The 16,456-nt window shown below is 36.4% G+C and overlaps 1 protein-coding gene across 1 annotated transcript; it reads right to left on the reverse strand.

Moving 5' to 3' along the window:
* Positions 1 to 8,571: 8,571 nt before the first annotated feature.
* OR2AJ14 (olfactory receptor family 2 subfamily AJ member 14) lies at positions 8,572 to 9,802 on the reverse strand. The gene is made up of 2 exons (XM_023634841.2): positions 8,905 to 9,802; positions 8,572 to 8,666 (listed from the first exon to the last, which is right to left on the reverse strand). Exons 1-2 carry the CDS (start codon positions 9,800 to 9,802, stop codon positions 8,572 to 8,574), a joined length of 993 nt encoding a protein of 330 aa, XP_023490609.2.
* Between the last annotated feature and the right edge of the window lie 6,654 nt (positions 9,803 to 16,456).

Here is a 16,456-nt window from a genome sequence, read left to right on the forward strand (position 1 = left end):
AAGCGTACTGCCTATGTTTACTTCTAGAAGTTTCATGGTTACAGACATTTCAGTAGAGTCTTTAATCCATTTTGAGTTGATTTTTTGCATGTTATAAGATAATGACCTACTTTCATTCTTTTGCACGTCGATGTCCAGTTTTCCCAACACCATTTACTGAAGAGACCCTCTTTTCTCCATTGTATGATCTTGGCTCCCTTGTCAAAAATTAGCTGTCCATATATGTGTGGGTTTACTTCTGGGCTCTTGGTTCTGTTCTACTGATCTCTGTGTCTGTTTTTGTGCCAGTAGCGTGGTGTCTTGGTTACTATAAGTTTGTAGTACACTTTGAAATCAAGAAGTGCGATACCTCCAGCTTTGTTCTTTTTTCTCAAGGTGCCTTTCGCTATTCAGGGTCTTTTGAGGTTCCATATATATTCTAGGATTCCTTGTTCTATTTCTGTGAAAAATGCTGTTGGAACTTACATAGGGATTTCATTGAATCTATAGATTGCTTTAGGAAGTATGGGCATTTTAACTATGTCAATTCTTCTAATCATAGAGCACATATCTTCCCATTTCTTTGTGTCTTCTTCAATTTATTTCAACAGTTTGATAGTTTTCAGTGTACAGATCTTTCACATCTTTGGCTAAGTTTATTCCTAAATATTTTATTCCTTTATTAAATGGGGTTGTATTCTTAACTTCTCTTTCAGCTACTTCCTCGTTAGTGTCTACACATGCAACTGATTTTGCTAGGTTGATTTTGTATCCTGCAACTTGACTGTATTCATTTATTATTTCTAAATGTTTTTTAAATGGATTATTTAGGGTTTTCTATATATAAAATCATGTCATCTGCAAATAGTGACACTTTCACTTCTTTTCCAATTTGGATCCATTTTATTTCTTTTTCTTGCCTGATTGCTCTGGCTAAGACTTCCAATACTATGTTAAATAAGAGTGGTGACAGTGGGCATCCTTGTCTGGTTCCTGTTATTAGAGGGTTATCTTTCAGTTTTTCTCCATTGAGAATGATATTTGCTGTTGTTTTGTCATATATAGCCTTTATTATGTTGAGGTATTTTTCTACTATACTCATTTTATTTGGAGTTTTTAAATCATAAATGGATGCTGTATCTTGTCAAATGCTTTCTCTGCATCTATTGAGATGATTATGTGATTTTTATTCTTCATTTTGTTAATGTGGTGTGTCACATTGATTTCTTTGTGGATTAACTTTGCTTGGTGGGAGAAATAGTGCCCAAGGTGGACATCCAGCTCTGACGTAATTGTGGGTCACTTTCTTGTATGCTCACCTAAGTATTCCCTCACAGAGATCTGAACATAATATGTGGGGCTTGAATGCTGGAGATTAGACTGTGAGGAAGAAGGGGAGAAGAGCTTACAGCAACCAGCATTCAAATTGTTGTTGACTGAGTTTCTATTCACTGTGGCACCCAAATGTAAATCTCAACCAGTGGCTTTGGCCATCTGCAAAAACAAGACAGTATATCCCTGTGACCAGGAAAACTGTGGGCAGTTGTCCTTGATTTTCAAAAACAAACAATGAGCCTTCCCAGCCTTGGAAGCTGTTCTGCCACTACATATTGCCAAGAAAAGTAATCTATAGCCCTACCTACTGCTGAGTAACATATCTAGGCCTGCTAAACAGAAAGCCTGACTTTATCACCTGTAAACCTGCATTTCTCAGCAGCACTTGTGTGGAGAGGCTGGCCAGTGGATTTGTAAGATGGCAGAGCAAGGATAGAGGCCCCATTTGGCCAGGGAACTCAGCATGCAGTTCTGCCTGAGAGGAGACACTGATCAATGAGCCTTGATGACATTGGAGACTGTTCTGCATCCACTTCCAGGCAGGGAACCTACTTCATTGTCCCACCTACTGGTGAGTGTATCGCCCCAGCCCTACCAACCAAGAAATCTGACCAGAGCACCTGAGAAGCTGCATAGCCCAGCTGCACTCAAATGAAGAGTGTTGCCATCAGTTCTTCCCAGAATAAGAGCCAGATTTTCGGCCCTCTCTACTCAATGAATTCTTTGCACAGTATTTCCTGTTTTGAGACCCAGAGCCTTGCCAGTTTTGGTGCCTCTTTTTTTCCCTTGCAAAAGTAGAAAAGCTAATTCATACCCATGCCTATTGTTGAGGGTAACCTCCCACCCTTCCCTATCTGGATGACTTATCAGAGCTACTGGGAAGCTTTGTAGCCCAGCATCACTTGAGCAGAGACCCTAAAAAGTGGCTCTTCCCATTTGCAGAGGCAGCCAGTGGTCCTGTCTGGCCATTGAGCTTGATGTGAATTTCTGCCTGATTTGGTCCAAAATAACAAGTCTTGCCAGCCTTCAGGCATGTTCTATGATCCCACACTGGCAAATAAGATAATTGCCAGCCCAACTCACTGATTGATACAGTATTCAGCCTGCCTGACTAGTAAACCTGAGCAGAACATCCAGGGAGCTATGTAGCCCATCCTACAGCCTTGATTACAGTGGCACATGAGCAGAGAACTGAGCCAGCCAGTCTGCTTATCCTTAGAGCAAAACTGGTGGCCCTGTCTGGACAGGGAACTTAGGCCACAGTTTTGCCAGATTAAGATGCCCCCAAAAGAGCCATGCCATCTGTGGAGCACATTCTGCCACCCACCCTGCCCAGGCTGTAAAGCCAGTTCATAGTGCTTCCTACTGCTGAGTATAGTACCTACTCATGCTTGACAAGCAAATCTGACCAGAAAGTCAAGGCCAATGAAGAGCCCATACTTCAGGACTCAAATCAATGGAAACAATCAAGACTAAATTAGGAAGAAAAAAAGAAAATAAAAAATCTGAACAGCTCAATAACAAGTAAGAGGATTGAAGCAACCATCAAAAATCACTGAACAATTAAAAGCCCTAGTAGGTTGTATGTTTCTAGGAATGTGTCCATTTCCACCAGGTTGTCCACTTCATTGACATATAGTTTTCCATAGTAATATCTTAAGACACTTTGTATTTTTGTAGTATTAATTGTAATGTCTACCCTTTCATTAGTTACTTTGTTGATTTCAGTCCTCTCTTTTTCTTGGTTATTCTAGCTAGAGGATTATCAATTTTGTTTGTCTTTTCAAAGAATCAACTCAGTTTTCTTAATCTTTTCTTTTACTTTTCTCTATTATATTTCTTTCTGTTCAAATATTTATTGTTACTTTGCTTCTGCTAATATTGGGCTCAGTTTTTTCTTCTTTGTTTAGTTCATTTAGACAAAAATTTAGGTTATTTAAGTTAGGTTATTTGAGGTCTTTCTATTTTCTTGATGTGTGTGTTTATACGTCTGACTCACCTCTTAAAATTGCTTAGGATTTATTTCATAAGTTGATATGTTGTGTTTCCATTTTGATGTGTCTCACTGCACTTTTTATTTCCCTGTTAATTTCTTATTTGATCCATTGGTTGTTCAGCAGTGTGTTGTTTAATTTCCGTGTATTTGTGAATTTTCCAGCTCTCCTCCTGCATTGATTTCTGGTTTCATACCAAAGTGCTCTCTAAAGATACTTGATATAAATTATATCTTCCTAATTTTGTTTGGACTTGTTTGTGGCATCATATATGACTTATCCTAAAAGATGTTCCATGTGTACTTCAGAAGAATTTGTTTTCTGTTTCTGTTAGATAGAATGTTCTGTATATGATTGTTAGGTCCATTTGATCTATAGTGTTACTCAGATCTCCTGTTTATTAATGATACTCTGTCTATATAATCTAGCTATTGTTGATAGTGGGGTATAAACGTCATCAACTATTATCGTCTCACTGATTACTTCTCCCTTTTTTTTTTATTTGCTTTATATATTTAGGAGTTCCAATGTTGAGCGCATAAATATTTATGCTTGTTATATTTTCTTGAAAGATTGCTCTCTTTATTATTGTATAATAACCTTATATATCTGCTTTATTTTTTTTTTACCATTTTTAGATTTAAAGCCTATTTTGGGTGATATAAGCACTCCTACTGCCTTTTTTTGGATATCAGTTGCAAAACATATCTATTTTATTTTCCTTCACTCTCAGTCTACATGCATCTTTAAAGCGAAAGTGAGTCTCTTGAAGCCATCACCCAATGGATCTTGTTTTTCTGTGTTGTTCAACCAATTAATTTTGATTGAAGAGTTTAATCCATTTATGTTTACTGTAATTATTAATAGGCCAGAGCATAATATTTCCATCTTGTTGTTTGGCTGTTATTAGATCTGTTGTTTCTTGCTTGTTATCTTACAGTCCTTTTTTTGTGATTTTTGCAGTAGTATGCTTTGACTCATTGTCACAATCTTTTGTATGACAACTGCAAGTGTTTTCCTTTGTGGTTCTATGAGGCTTACATAAAACATATTTATAACACTCTCTTTTAAGCTGATAACAACTCAAAATTGATAACATTCAAAAACTTGACACTTTAATTTCCCCCTCACATTTTAGATTATTGATATTAAAATGTGCATATATTTTCATGTTGTGCATCCAATAACAAATTATTGTAATCATTGTTATGTTTTAATATGTTTGTTTTTTAACTTTGAAGCAGAGTTGTTAGTGTATAATGTGCCACCACTTAAATATTAGAAAATCTGACTTCAACCATATATTTATATTTAATAGGGAGTTTAATACCTATTTTCATATGCTTTTCCAATGTTAATTGGAATACTTTTATTTCTAATAGAAGATCATCCTATATAATTTCTTCTTTGGCAACCCTAGCAACAATAAATTCCCTGAGCATTTGTTTGTGAGGAAAATCTTTTTCTCATCTTCATTTCTTCAGGATAGTTATGCAGAGTATAGTATTCTTGATGAAGTTTTTTTCTTTCAACATTTTGAATATATCATTGCATTCTCTCCTGCCCTGAAAAGTTTCTTATGAGAAATCCGCCAATAATCTTATGGGGGTTCCATTATATAAGACATGACACTTTTCCTTGCTGCTTTCAGAAATATTTTCTTTTTCTTTGAATTTGACAATTGACCTATAATGTGTCTGTGTAGCCCTTTTTGGATTCAACTTATTTAGGGCCATTGTGCCTTATGAATCTGGATGTACGTTTCTCTCCCCAGGTTTGGGAAGTTGTCAGCCCTTGTTGCTTTAAACATATGTTCTATCCCTTTCATTTTCTCTTCTCCTTCTGGGTTTCCCACGATGTGGATATTGTTTCTCTCTGTAGTATCCCATACATTCAGTGGGCTTTTTTCACTACTTTTCTTTTTTTTTTCTTTTTGCTCTTTTGACTGGAAAATTTTAAAAGCCCTGTCTGATTTTTTATTCTGCATGGTTGAGTCAGATATTGAAGCTCTCTATTGAATTCTTCAGTTCAGTCATTGTATTCTTCAGTTCTATAATTTCTGCTTTTTTTATGATTTCTATGCCTTTTGGGACTTCTCATTTTTTCACTATATTGTTTTCTCAATATTGTTTAGTTGGCTGTGTGTCCTTGTCTTCAAAAAACTTTAAGAACATTATTCTGAATTCTTTGTCAGACAGTTTATAAATGTGTATTTTTTTCAGGGTCAGTTATTGGAGCTTTATTAGTTTCCTTTTATGATCTCACGTTTGCAGTTATTTTGTGTTCTTTGACCCCTTACAATGGTATCTATGCATTTGAGCAGCAGTCTCCACTTTTACATTTACATGTTTGTTTTGGCAGAAATAGTCCTTTAAAGTCAGCTCAGCTTTTGAGGTTCTTCATGGGTCACCTGGTAGCATTTTTGGTCCAGTGGAGCTTGCTGTCAGGGTCTATTTTGAGGTGAGGCTACTGCCTAGGATTTGAGTTGAGAGGACACTTCTGGCTGGAAGCAATTTGACAGGTCCACTGGCTTGATTTCCTTTCTGAAAGTGGCTTTAAGAAGAGCACCATAGTTCCCTGGATTCTCTGGTCAGGCTTTCTTTTGGGGCTGGGCTGGGTATACATTCAGCAGTAAGAAAGACTCTAAATTAGCTACCTTGCTTGGGTGAGATGTAGTAAACAGGCTCCAAAGCAAGCAAAGCTCATTGTTTGAAGTTCTGAATCAGGCATAACCATGCACCAAGCACCCTGGCCAGACAAGGTCCCAAGACTTGCTCTGCAGATGACCATAACCAATAGCCAGGCTCTCTGCTCAAGTGTTACTGTGCCATGCAGCTTCCTGCATGCTCTGCCAGGTTTCTTGGTTGGAGCGGGGCTAAGGACTGTACCCTACATAAAATAGGGCTGTGAATTAACTTCTGGTCCTGGGCTGAGTGGCAGAACAGGCTCCAAAGTCTTGTTTGTGGTGTGAAATCAGCCAGAGCTGCACACCAAATTCCCTGGATAGACAGGGCCACAATTCTGGCTCTTTATTCAGGAAGTACCATAGGTTGGGCTCTCTGCTTTCCCAGTGCTGCTGGGCTACACAGCTTTCCAAGTGCTACAACCAGGCTTCTTTGTCATGTAGGGCCAGGAATATACACTCAGCAGTAATTGGAGCTGGGATTAGTTTCCATAAATGAATGGGGTGGAAGAACAGGCTTCAAGACCCAAAAGGCTCACCTTTGCAGACCCAAATAAAGCATAAATGCCAATCAACTTCCTTCATCAGGCAGAGCCACCATCTCTCTCTGCAAATGTGCATAGTCACTGGTTAGGATTTATACTTACACATCACTGTGAGTAGGAATTCAGTTTGCCAAGATCCAAGTGCTACCTGATGCATCACTTCCCTTCTCCATTGCAAGCTGAAATCCAGTGGTCAAACCCTGCTGATTGCCTCCATGATGTTCATGAGATAGGGTGGAATGGGCCTGCTGATAAGAGACCCACGATAGTGGGGGAGAATACATGTCTACTTTGGGTTTTCTTTTTCCTACTGAGGAAATCATATGCCCAGAAGGGTCCTCTCAGTATGATGCCATACCAGCCTGGGGGAAGGGACAAAGTGGTTGGAGTGTAGATTTTCATCCTACTCTACTAATGTCATCTTTTTCCGTCTCTGTGGTTCAGGGTGGTGCTTCACCTCCACTTTCATGTTCTGGTGTCCTCACAATATTGTCTTCTCTGTGGATAGTTGCAAGTTGGTCTTGTGGAATGTCCTAAGGTCATGAATAACCTTTGTCACAATTTTTATGAATTCATGTCCACCCCTTGTTAGAGTTCTTAAAAATGGTGAGTGAAGGTGATATAAGTTAGAGTTCATGGAGAAGATAAAAGTTTTTATTCTATCTTGCACTTACTGGTATATAAAATGTATCATTACACTCCTATCAAATTAGTAAATATGTTTTACTTTCATTTTCTGCAAAGATAGTATGTGCTATTCTTTAGTTTTGAATACACTTTTAAAATTTCCTGTAACCCATCTTATAACTACATCCTCAGAAAGAAAACTTCATCATTGATGAAATGATTGAATGTCAGTTTCGGATGGGATACTCTTTTTGGAATGCAAACAGCAAATTTTAAATGGAAAATTAAATCATATTGATGGTAGGCCTCACATTTAATTGCTGATGGAAATATTATAAGATATGAAATACAAGGATGTATACATAGTCCCTTTCTCAAGAAATCCACCATGAGAAAGTTAGAGAATGATATCATCATGATATAGTTACAGACATACTCATGGTTACATTCTGTTCGAGGGGAAGGGCATCTAATCTTGTCATGGGTCACTAGGGAGAAGAGGAAAAGGTGTGGAGTAAGCAGACATTAGGAAGCAACACTATGTATAATGAAAAAACTAAGTGTAGACCTTGGAGATGACTCAATTTAAGAGTTATGAAAATATCCTAGGCAAGCTAATAGGATAGAAACTCTCAACTCAACATTTTACATATTCAATCTTTATTTAAAGAAAAAATTAGTAACTACAGTGGGCTAAATATATAGAAAGATGGTTACTAAGGTACAAAATTCATTTTATTAAAGAAAAATTTATCTCTGATCTCATATTTCCATTTCACTAAAATATAAAAGGAAACAATGCAAACAAGAATGCAACAAAGTCAAAAGTTAATTAAAACCTTGTTTCTTATGTTGACTCCCATGGGTGACCCCTCCTCTCTGACTTTACACCACTACTTACCTACACAACATGACAAGTGACATTTTAGTTCTGCATTCAGTATTCTTCATGGTAGATATCCTGATGAATACAGTATTCTCTCCATTATAAAATAATTATATTCATATTATTATAGCCAGTTACATTGACATCCTAGATACCTGCCCAGCTCTTGGTCATGTTTAAGTATAATTTTACTACATTTCGCAAAATTAGAGATAATCTTATGGAAATACATTTGTTGTATAACCTCTGTCTAGCTGTATTAAAAAAAACAATTCTTACAAATTTTTCAAATTTTGGTGGGAATAAGCTGGAAGACATTGGTCATTCATTTACCTAGTATAAGAATCTTGGGTGATTGTAACTAGGATCTCAGAGGGAACAGCACATCCTCTGAGGTATGTATTTACAAAGCAATCGCATGTGAAAACTTTATCAAAAGTTTGGAAATATCCACTTCTTTCCATAATTAGAGAGATGGAGACTTTAATTTTCTTCTCAGGAGAAACTAATGATGGATGTCTTCTAGGTATTGAATATAGAAATACATAAAACACACAGATCAAGCATTTTTTTAATAATTTTATGCATAAAGTTGTTTTTAAGCATATTTTTTAAAAAGATTTTTTAAAATTTTTTTCCGTTTTCTCCCCAAAGCCCCCCAGTACATAGTTGTATATTCTTCATTGTGGGTCGTTCTAGTTGTGGCGTGTGGGACACTGCCTCAGTGTGGTTTGATGAGCAGTGACATGTCCGTGCCCAGGATTCGAACTGATGAAACACTGGGCCGCCTGCAGCGGATCACGTGAACTTAACCACTCAGCCACCAGGCCAGCCCCTTAAGCATATTTTTCATTGCCCCCAAAACATCTTTATTCCTAAAGCTGTAGATAATTGGGTTGAGTGTGGGAGTGACGATGGTATAGAATATGGCCAGGAATTTATCCTGGCCTTGAGTGTGGTATGACTTAGGTCTCATATATGTGAAAATAAATGGCCCGTAGTACATTATGACCACAATCATGTGGAAAAAGCAGGTGGAAAACAGCTTTTTCTGTGCTTCAGATGATTTCATTTGGAGGACAGTAAGGAGAACTTGGACATAAGAAGCAAAGATTAGGGGAAAAGGGATGAGCAGAGAAATAATGCCACTTACATAAACTCCTCGTTCATAGTGTGTTGTGTCCACACAGGACAATTTCAACATTGCAGGGACTTCACAGAAAAAGTGATCAATAGCTCTTGAGCCACAGAAAGGAAGATGGAGTGTGTAAGCTGTGTCAACTATGGAGTTGACAGTCCCAACAAGCCAGGACCCTGTAGCCATGAGACTGCTGACATAGTCATTCATAAGAATGGGATAGCGCAGTGGGTGACAGATGGCTACATAGCAATCATAGGACATTGCTGCCAGGAGAAGGCAGTTACCACCCAAGAGGGTGATGGATAGAAATATCTGGAAGCCACAACCAGCAAAAGAAATAGTTCTGCTGCATAACATAAAGTTAGTGACCATTTTGGGAACAATATTGGAAACATGCAAGATATCCATATAAGAGAGATGGCTGAGCAGGAAATACATTGGAGTATGAAGCCGTGGGTCTCTGTGGATAAGGAGAATCATGGCTGTATTTTGTGCTACAGTCATAATAAAAATAATCAATATAAAGGAAAAGAAAAGCAGATTTGTTTTGGAAGAAAAGAATAGTCCCATCAAAATGAAGTCGCTGCTGTAAGTGTGATTCTCAAGTCCCATCATAAGTTTTCCCATTACCAAAAAAATAAAAATATAAATAAATAAGAGCAAAGGAATAAAAAGTATAGGAAGCCTCAAGCTCATTTCCATATATCTGCATAATAAAAGAGAGCTAGTGATGCATAATTTGCCATGAAAGTCTAAGGACTCTCAACCAGCTTTCAAAGTGTGCATGTTCAAGAAGATGGGCATTTATTTGTTTGAATCAGGTGATAATAATAATAATATTGAGTGGGCACCAGCTCTATGTAGAGTCACAAACTCTTGATTCCATATTCTTTTCTGAAGTCCAGTCTTTTCCCAAATGTCACCTTCTCCAAGAGCTCTACCCCTGAATACACTGTTTATAATCACGACGCTCCCACTAACACCACCACTTTCCTGGCCCTCCTTACTGTGCTCATTTTACCTTTTGCAAAGCACTTTTAACCTTTCAGCATATTTAATAATAAAGTTATGAACTATATTTTTCCTTTATTGTCATCTCACTCACCAGAATTTAATCTTGATGATGGCAGATCTTTATTTTGTTCACTGCAAAAAACCAAATGCCTGGAACAGTGGCTGGCAATAATATTTGTGAAATGCAGGAATAAATAAATGGGCCATGGAACTTTATTTTCTCATGCAATATTTATTTGGATAAAACTTAAAGAAAATGGAATGTATTGTTTCTAAGTCTAATCAAAAAATAATAATAGTGAAGCACTGTAAATGAATTTAACTTTGTATTGATAACTTGAAACATCTCATATTTTAAATCTAAAAAAACATTTAATTCATTCAAAATCAATAGTCAGAATATTTTTGTCAGTTTTAGTAACATGGAAATTAAACTATATTTTATTAATTCTTTCTGAGGAATCATAGATGCTAGCAATATCATTTTTACATGGATAGTGGTTACTTCAATATTTGCTTTATAATTATTTCTGCAAATTTGGTGTCTATGATCTATCCTTCAATACAAATAAAAGCCAAGAGTTTTTTGGATGTAAGATTCTTTCAAAGAAACTTTTACTGTGTAGTTTAAGATTTTGTGTCTTTATATATATGCAAAGTATTGGGCCCACTCAGTGGCATAGCAGTTAAGTTCACGCACTCTGCTTCAGCAGCCCAGGGTTTGCCAGTTCGGATCCCAGGTGTGGACCTATGCACGCTTATCAAGCCATACTATATCAGGTGTCCCACATATAAAGTAGAGGAAGGTGGGTACGGATGTTAGCTCAGGGCCAAGCTTCCTCAGAAAAAAAGGAAGAAAAGTATATATATGCAAAGTGTTTACCACTTGAAAGAAGAAATGAATGATTTCAGTCAGTCACTTCAGTGTAAAAATTAACCTTTGTTCACTAATTATTCTCTACATGAACTTTTTTGAGCCTAAAATTGCCACTTTATTTTACAGCAACTTAGACTGTGGTTAAGAGAATGAAACAGAGTAACATTGTAATAAATCATGTAGGCCATTTCATATTAAGAAAATTTAATGTAAATAAAATAGTCCATAACTATGTTTTCTAGCCATATCCCACCCCATTCAAGCAATAACTGCTTCTGAATAAAATGTGTGTGCTAAGATGTACACCCATATCAAAAAAGATTTCATTCATGGATAGGCTATGTGAGACCCTAAATTAATTTCACCAGGAATCCAGCTAGTTTGCACAGGTAGCCAAATTGTTTAGTTTTGTTTACTAAACTCCTTAGGACTTCATAGGTTTATTCCAATTAGTGAACCACACTCTTTTTAGCTGGTTATTATTCAAATGGTCCATTGATTTCACCCCTGCTTGAAATTGTTTTCTAGCTGTAGTCATATTCCAATCTTTTCTTTCCTAAAAAAACTAGTCCTAATGTATCAATTAGTCAATGATTGCAATGCACTCATGCATCAATTCTGACTTAACTAGATTGAAATATATTATTTTGCATCTGTCCCAGATATCTCTTTACACAAATAATGAATTCAGAATTTTTTGAAATTTAGATTTAACTAGAGGTGAACCATTTACTAATATTGGTAAGGGTACACATTAATAGATTAAACAATTACTGATATGCTCCTATGTTATGTCTTTATATTAAGTTTTGACTGTGACAAATAAAAGAGAAAAAAATCAAATCAATTCTTAATGAAAAATATTTACTTTGAAAAGTATTTGTATGAAAATCCCAGAAAGTATTATGTGTACTTATATTTTACACAAATGACAACACCATTTTTATTTTTTGAAGTTTTATAAAACATCTGAAATATAAGTTATCTACTTGATATAATATAAGTTCTGTCATAAAAATTTTGAATATCAGACTTACTGGGTAGGTTAGCAATTGATTCAAAGTAATTGTTTTTAATTGATAATTGACTCAAATGCAATGGAATTTCATGGGAGAGGCAGAGGTTAACTGAATTTTCCTAAATATACAGGAAATAATATCATGACTTATATAAAGGAGTTGATAAGGAATATGAGTATAATTGATGTGTGGCATAGATATTAACTAACCTAGAAATGAGTGTGCTGTGAACAGAATTATATTTAAAAAGTAGTAATATACATTAAAACTTTCCTAATGAGTTGAAAATACATAAGCAAGAAAACAATGCAAATACAGTATTCTGAATACATTTCATTTTTTGTCCTATCTGTATACAAAACACTAATCAGACATGAAACTATTTCTGAAATGAATTTCTATGAAGTTAGAAAGATAACAGGACCTGCTTCAGAGGTATTTTTTGAATATTACATAAGACACATTAAAGACACATGCACATAAACCCACATGCATACATGTACATGCACACACACATGCAAAGACACATAGAACAGAGCCTAGCACATGGGAAGCACTCAGAAACAGTTATTATTATTGTTTTCTGATTATTATTATTGTTTCTATTTTTACTCTATTAGTATATCTGTTATTACTATACCACTATTTTTTTTCAAGTTTTAAGTATGTGTTTAAACTATTCTATACTAGAGAGACAGAGAGAGAGAAAGAGATAATGGGAGACAGAAAGAGACACAGAGAAAGAGAGAGCACAAGAAAGAGCCAGGATATGACAGAATACAACTGAGTGAAGTGCATTTAATGTGGTGAATCAGAAATATAATTGTACTCGCTTTTTGGTAAAATAAAATAGGTGCATAAGGCTCTTTGGTGGAGTAAGCAGCTCAGCATGTTGAATAAGAATACGTGATTGGGCACATTACCAATATACACACACAGATGGGTGAGAGAGCAAAGCAATGCTCCTTATTCTGAAAGCAATTGGCTGAGCTGCACACAACTGCATTTTATGCTAGCCTTTTGATCTTTTCATTAACTGTGTTTTTCCATTCTGACTTTTAAGGGCACTACATCATATCCAAAAATTATTGCACAGTGGTCTTACGTCTAGCCTTTGTGGCTACCACTTCAATTTAAGATAATCCTGTAATTTGTGCCTCAGAGTGACATCAAATTCATCATTCCCAACACTGAACTACTCAAGTAAGTCCCCCAAAATAGTGAATGGTACCACCATGTACAATTGCCCAAGCCAGAAATCAGAAAACCTTCCTAATTCTCTTTATCTCTGCTTTTTACCATCCACAAATCACCATCTGATACCTGTTCTATCTATGTCAGTGCTTTTATTTGGTATTCCCTCTATGGAGGTACGTACCTGGTGTGGCTGTGGCAGCTCTAAAGCATCCCTTCTATCCTCCTCTTTCAAGTGAACAGACTTGTATGGGCTCAGCACCACTTATATGTTTTCATACACTTCTCAGCTCTCCTTGAAGCCAGTGGAATGTGGCCAACTGACAAAACCTTGAACAAAGAAAACAGAAGAGGAGTGGAACTGGAGACACCCCCTTCTTAATCTTTCAAACTGCTAGTTAACATCTGCAAATGAAGATGTGTGGTCCTGCATTCTTCCCTGCAAGAACTGGATAGGGAACAAACTCCACGTAGTCTAGAGAAGGATGCTGTGAGCCACAGGGTAATGTCTTATTCATCATGAAAATGTGGAGTCGTTAATGAGAAATAACTCACCAAAATTGTTCAAAAAAATGATCTAGAATGGGCAGAAGCAGGAAATTTCTCTGTGATAGGGGGAGAAACTGTCGTCAATTTCTCCAGAGTGACTGAGAGGTATGGAGTGATGCCTCAGTCCAGGTAGTCAGAGCAAATTATCTGAAGACTTACAGACAGAAGGGGCACAAATGGTTTTGGAGGAGCAAGGAGAAATATGGAGGGCAGTTACCACTTTGAAGTTGTGCAGATTATGGCTTCTCAGAGAGAAATGACCCGCTCTTTGATAAGAAGACATGGGGAACCATGTCTCCAGGGGAAATCCAGAGAAGGAAGTGAAGGTAACAGACAGTAATCTCTTGTGTAGAGGCAGGTGTGGGCACTGAGACAGGTCAGGTATTCTTCAGGGTGCAATGAAAGAGTCCTGGTGTCAAGGAGAGAAGAGATAGTCTCTATCAACATTGACTGAACAAAGTGAGATTAAACTTTTATTGAGCAAAAGAAACTTCCTTCTCTGACTCCTTTTCCATCATTCCCTCTTTACATAGCATATTTTATTTCCACTCTTCAGGACCTGATAATGCACCATCTGTCAAAGATTTTGTTTATGACATTCCTCTGACACTAGATGGAAACTCCAGGGAATGCCACTTAGTGGACCTCACTTGCTGCAAGGTCAGCTCTCCTGGGTATTTGCAGCCGATGGATGAAGCTAATTATTCTACAGACTGCACATTACAGAGAGGCAGATAAAAAAGTTAGAATTACATATCTTAGAGATTCTCTTCTTTTCATTTTTGATAGATTTATGAGTGAATTAAATGATCACCAAAAAAACTGCATATGTAAAAGAATGTAGCAAAAGTCATTCCAATAATTTACTTGTTTTCTATGACAGCTAAGCCTTATGAAGCATTTTTACATATCAGGAGAGATTTTAAGTGTCTTGCCTTTATTAGCATCTTATGGTAACTATTTTCTTTAATCATCAAAGGCCTGTCTGGTTCCCACAGAGATTAGTAAACATTCCCAAGGTTATCTAGCTTTACCAAAGCTTCAGGCCCTAAGGTTGTGATCTTAGAACTCATGGTCTAAAGTTAACATCATTTTCCTCATTAATTTTTATCTATTTCTCCAACATCCACAGTCCATTCGGTAACATTCTGTTCTTTAGGAAGGGAAAGGATGGCTATGTGTATCCTTCTTATGTGCATTGTGGGAAAGAGGAGTGCCCAATCCTACCATTAAAACTGACCTGAACTCTACTTGAATGTTTTACTTGGTTGTTTTAAACATTGTAGAAGTACACTCCCTCTTTGTCAAAAGTATTTGGCATTTGCCAAAACGTCGTTGTCTGCCCTCCCTCACATCTCTAACATGCTGTCCACACCCCTAGAAGCTGTATGAAACCTCTAAGGACGGCCCTCAGTATCACTTTCCTGATGGATCTCAAAATCCTTCTAATTCATTTCTTTGGCTTGAGCTCTTCTTGCTTTCCATTATTTCCATCGCTCATTGTTCAAGTTTCATAGAACTTTAAACCTGTCTAAAATCAATAGGTAATTTAGTAACGGTAAGATGTTGGACAAATTTCTTAAATTAATTTTTGCAACCACTTTATACATTTTAAGTGTACTGTCAGTACAGTGGTATTAAATATTTTCACATTATTGTGCAATCATCAGCAATATTAATGACCACAACTCTTTCTGTCCTTTCAATCTGAAGCTCTGTACCCATTAAACAATAACTCCTCACTCTTCCTTCCCTCAGCCCCTGGAAACCACCATTCTTCCTTCTGTCTCTGTCATTTGAGTACTCTAAGAAACTCAGATAAATGGACCAACTTATTTCACACAACTTATTTTACTTGACATAATTTCAACATTTCCTCAATGTTCGTCCATGCTGTAACACGTCTCAGAATTTTCCTTCCATTTTAACGCTAATATTCCTTTGTATGCATACACTAATTTTTACTTATTAATTCATTCCATTTATGTACATTTTCATTGCTTCTACTCCAGTAGTATACTTAAGTATCAATTTACTTGGATTTTATTTTTGGTGAGGAAGATTGTGCCAATCGTCCTCTCTTTTGTTTGTGGTCTGCCAAAACAGCATGGCCACTAAGCAGCAGAGATTACATCTTACCTGTTGTACGTCCCTGTGATGGTTAATTTTATATCTCAACTATAGTACCTGGTAATTGTTTATTCAGGTTTAGTTCTGTTTGTTTGTTTTTTACCAATTTTATTGAGATATAACTGACATTATAATACTGGGTAAGTTTAAGGCGTATAATTTAATACATGTATATATTTCCAAATGCTTACCACAATAAAGTTAGTTAACATATACTTGACCTCACATAATTAACATTTTGTCATTGTTGTTATGGTGCAACTTTCAAGTATATAACAGAATAATTTTAACTATAGTCGTTATGCTGTACATTAGATAGAGGAAATATATTTCAGTCAGCTAATCTTCAGGGCTGCTACAGTTGTTTGATAATGATATCTGTGAAAAGCAAAAAGCAAAATTTTTAAAAATAGAATGTAACTGTGTAGTTGTATTGTTTATGTATATATTTTTAAAAAATTTCCCTAAGAGTTTAGGAGCTTA

Source organism: Equus caballus, chromosome 23 (genome assembly GCF_041296265.1).
Source record: "Equus caballus isolate H_3958 breed thoroughbred chromosome 23, TB-T2T, whole genome shotgun sequence".
Classification (NCBI taxonomy): domain Eukaryota; kingdom Metazoa; phylum Chordata; class Mammalia; order Perissodactyla; family Equidae; genus Equus; species Equus caballus.

Coding starts and splice junctions, on each gene's coding strand:
- OR2AJ14 (XM_023634841.2), bottom strand. CDS start 9,802: ATGGGACTTGAGAATCACACTTACAGCAGCGACTTCATTTTGATGGGA. Junction 8,667..8,904: donor GAATAAAGATGTTTTGGGGG/CAATGAAAAATA, acceptor TTTAAAAAATCT/TTTTAAAAAATATGCTTAAA.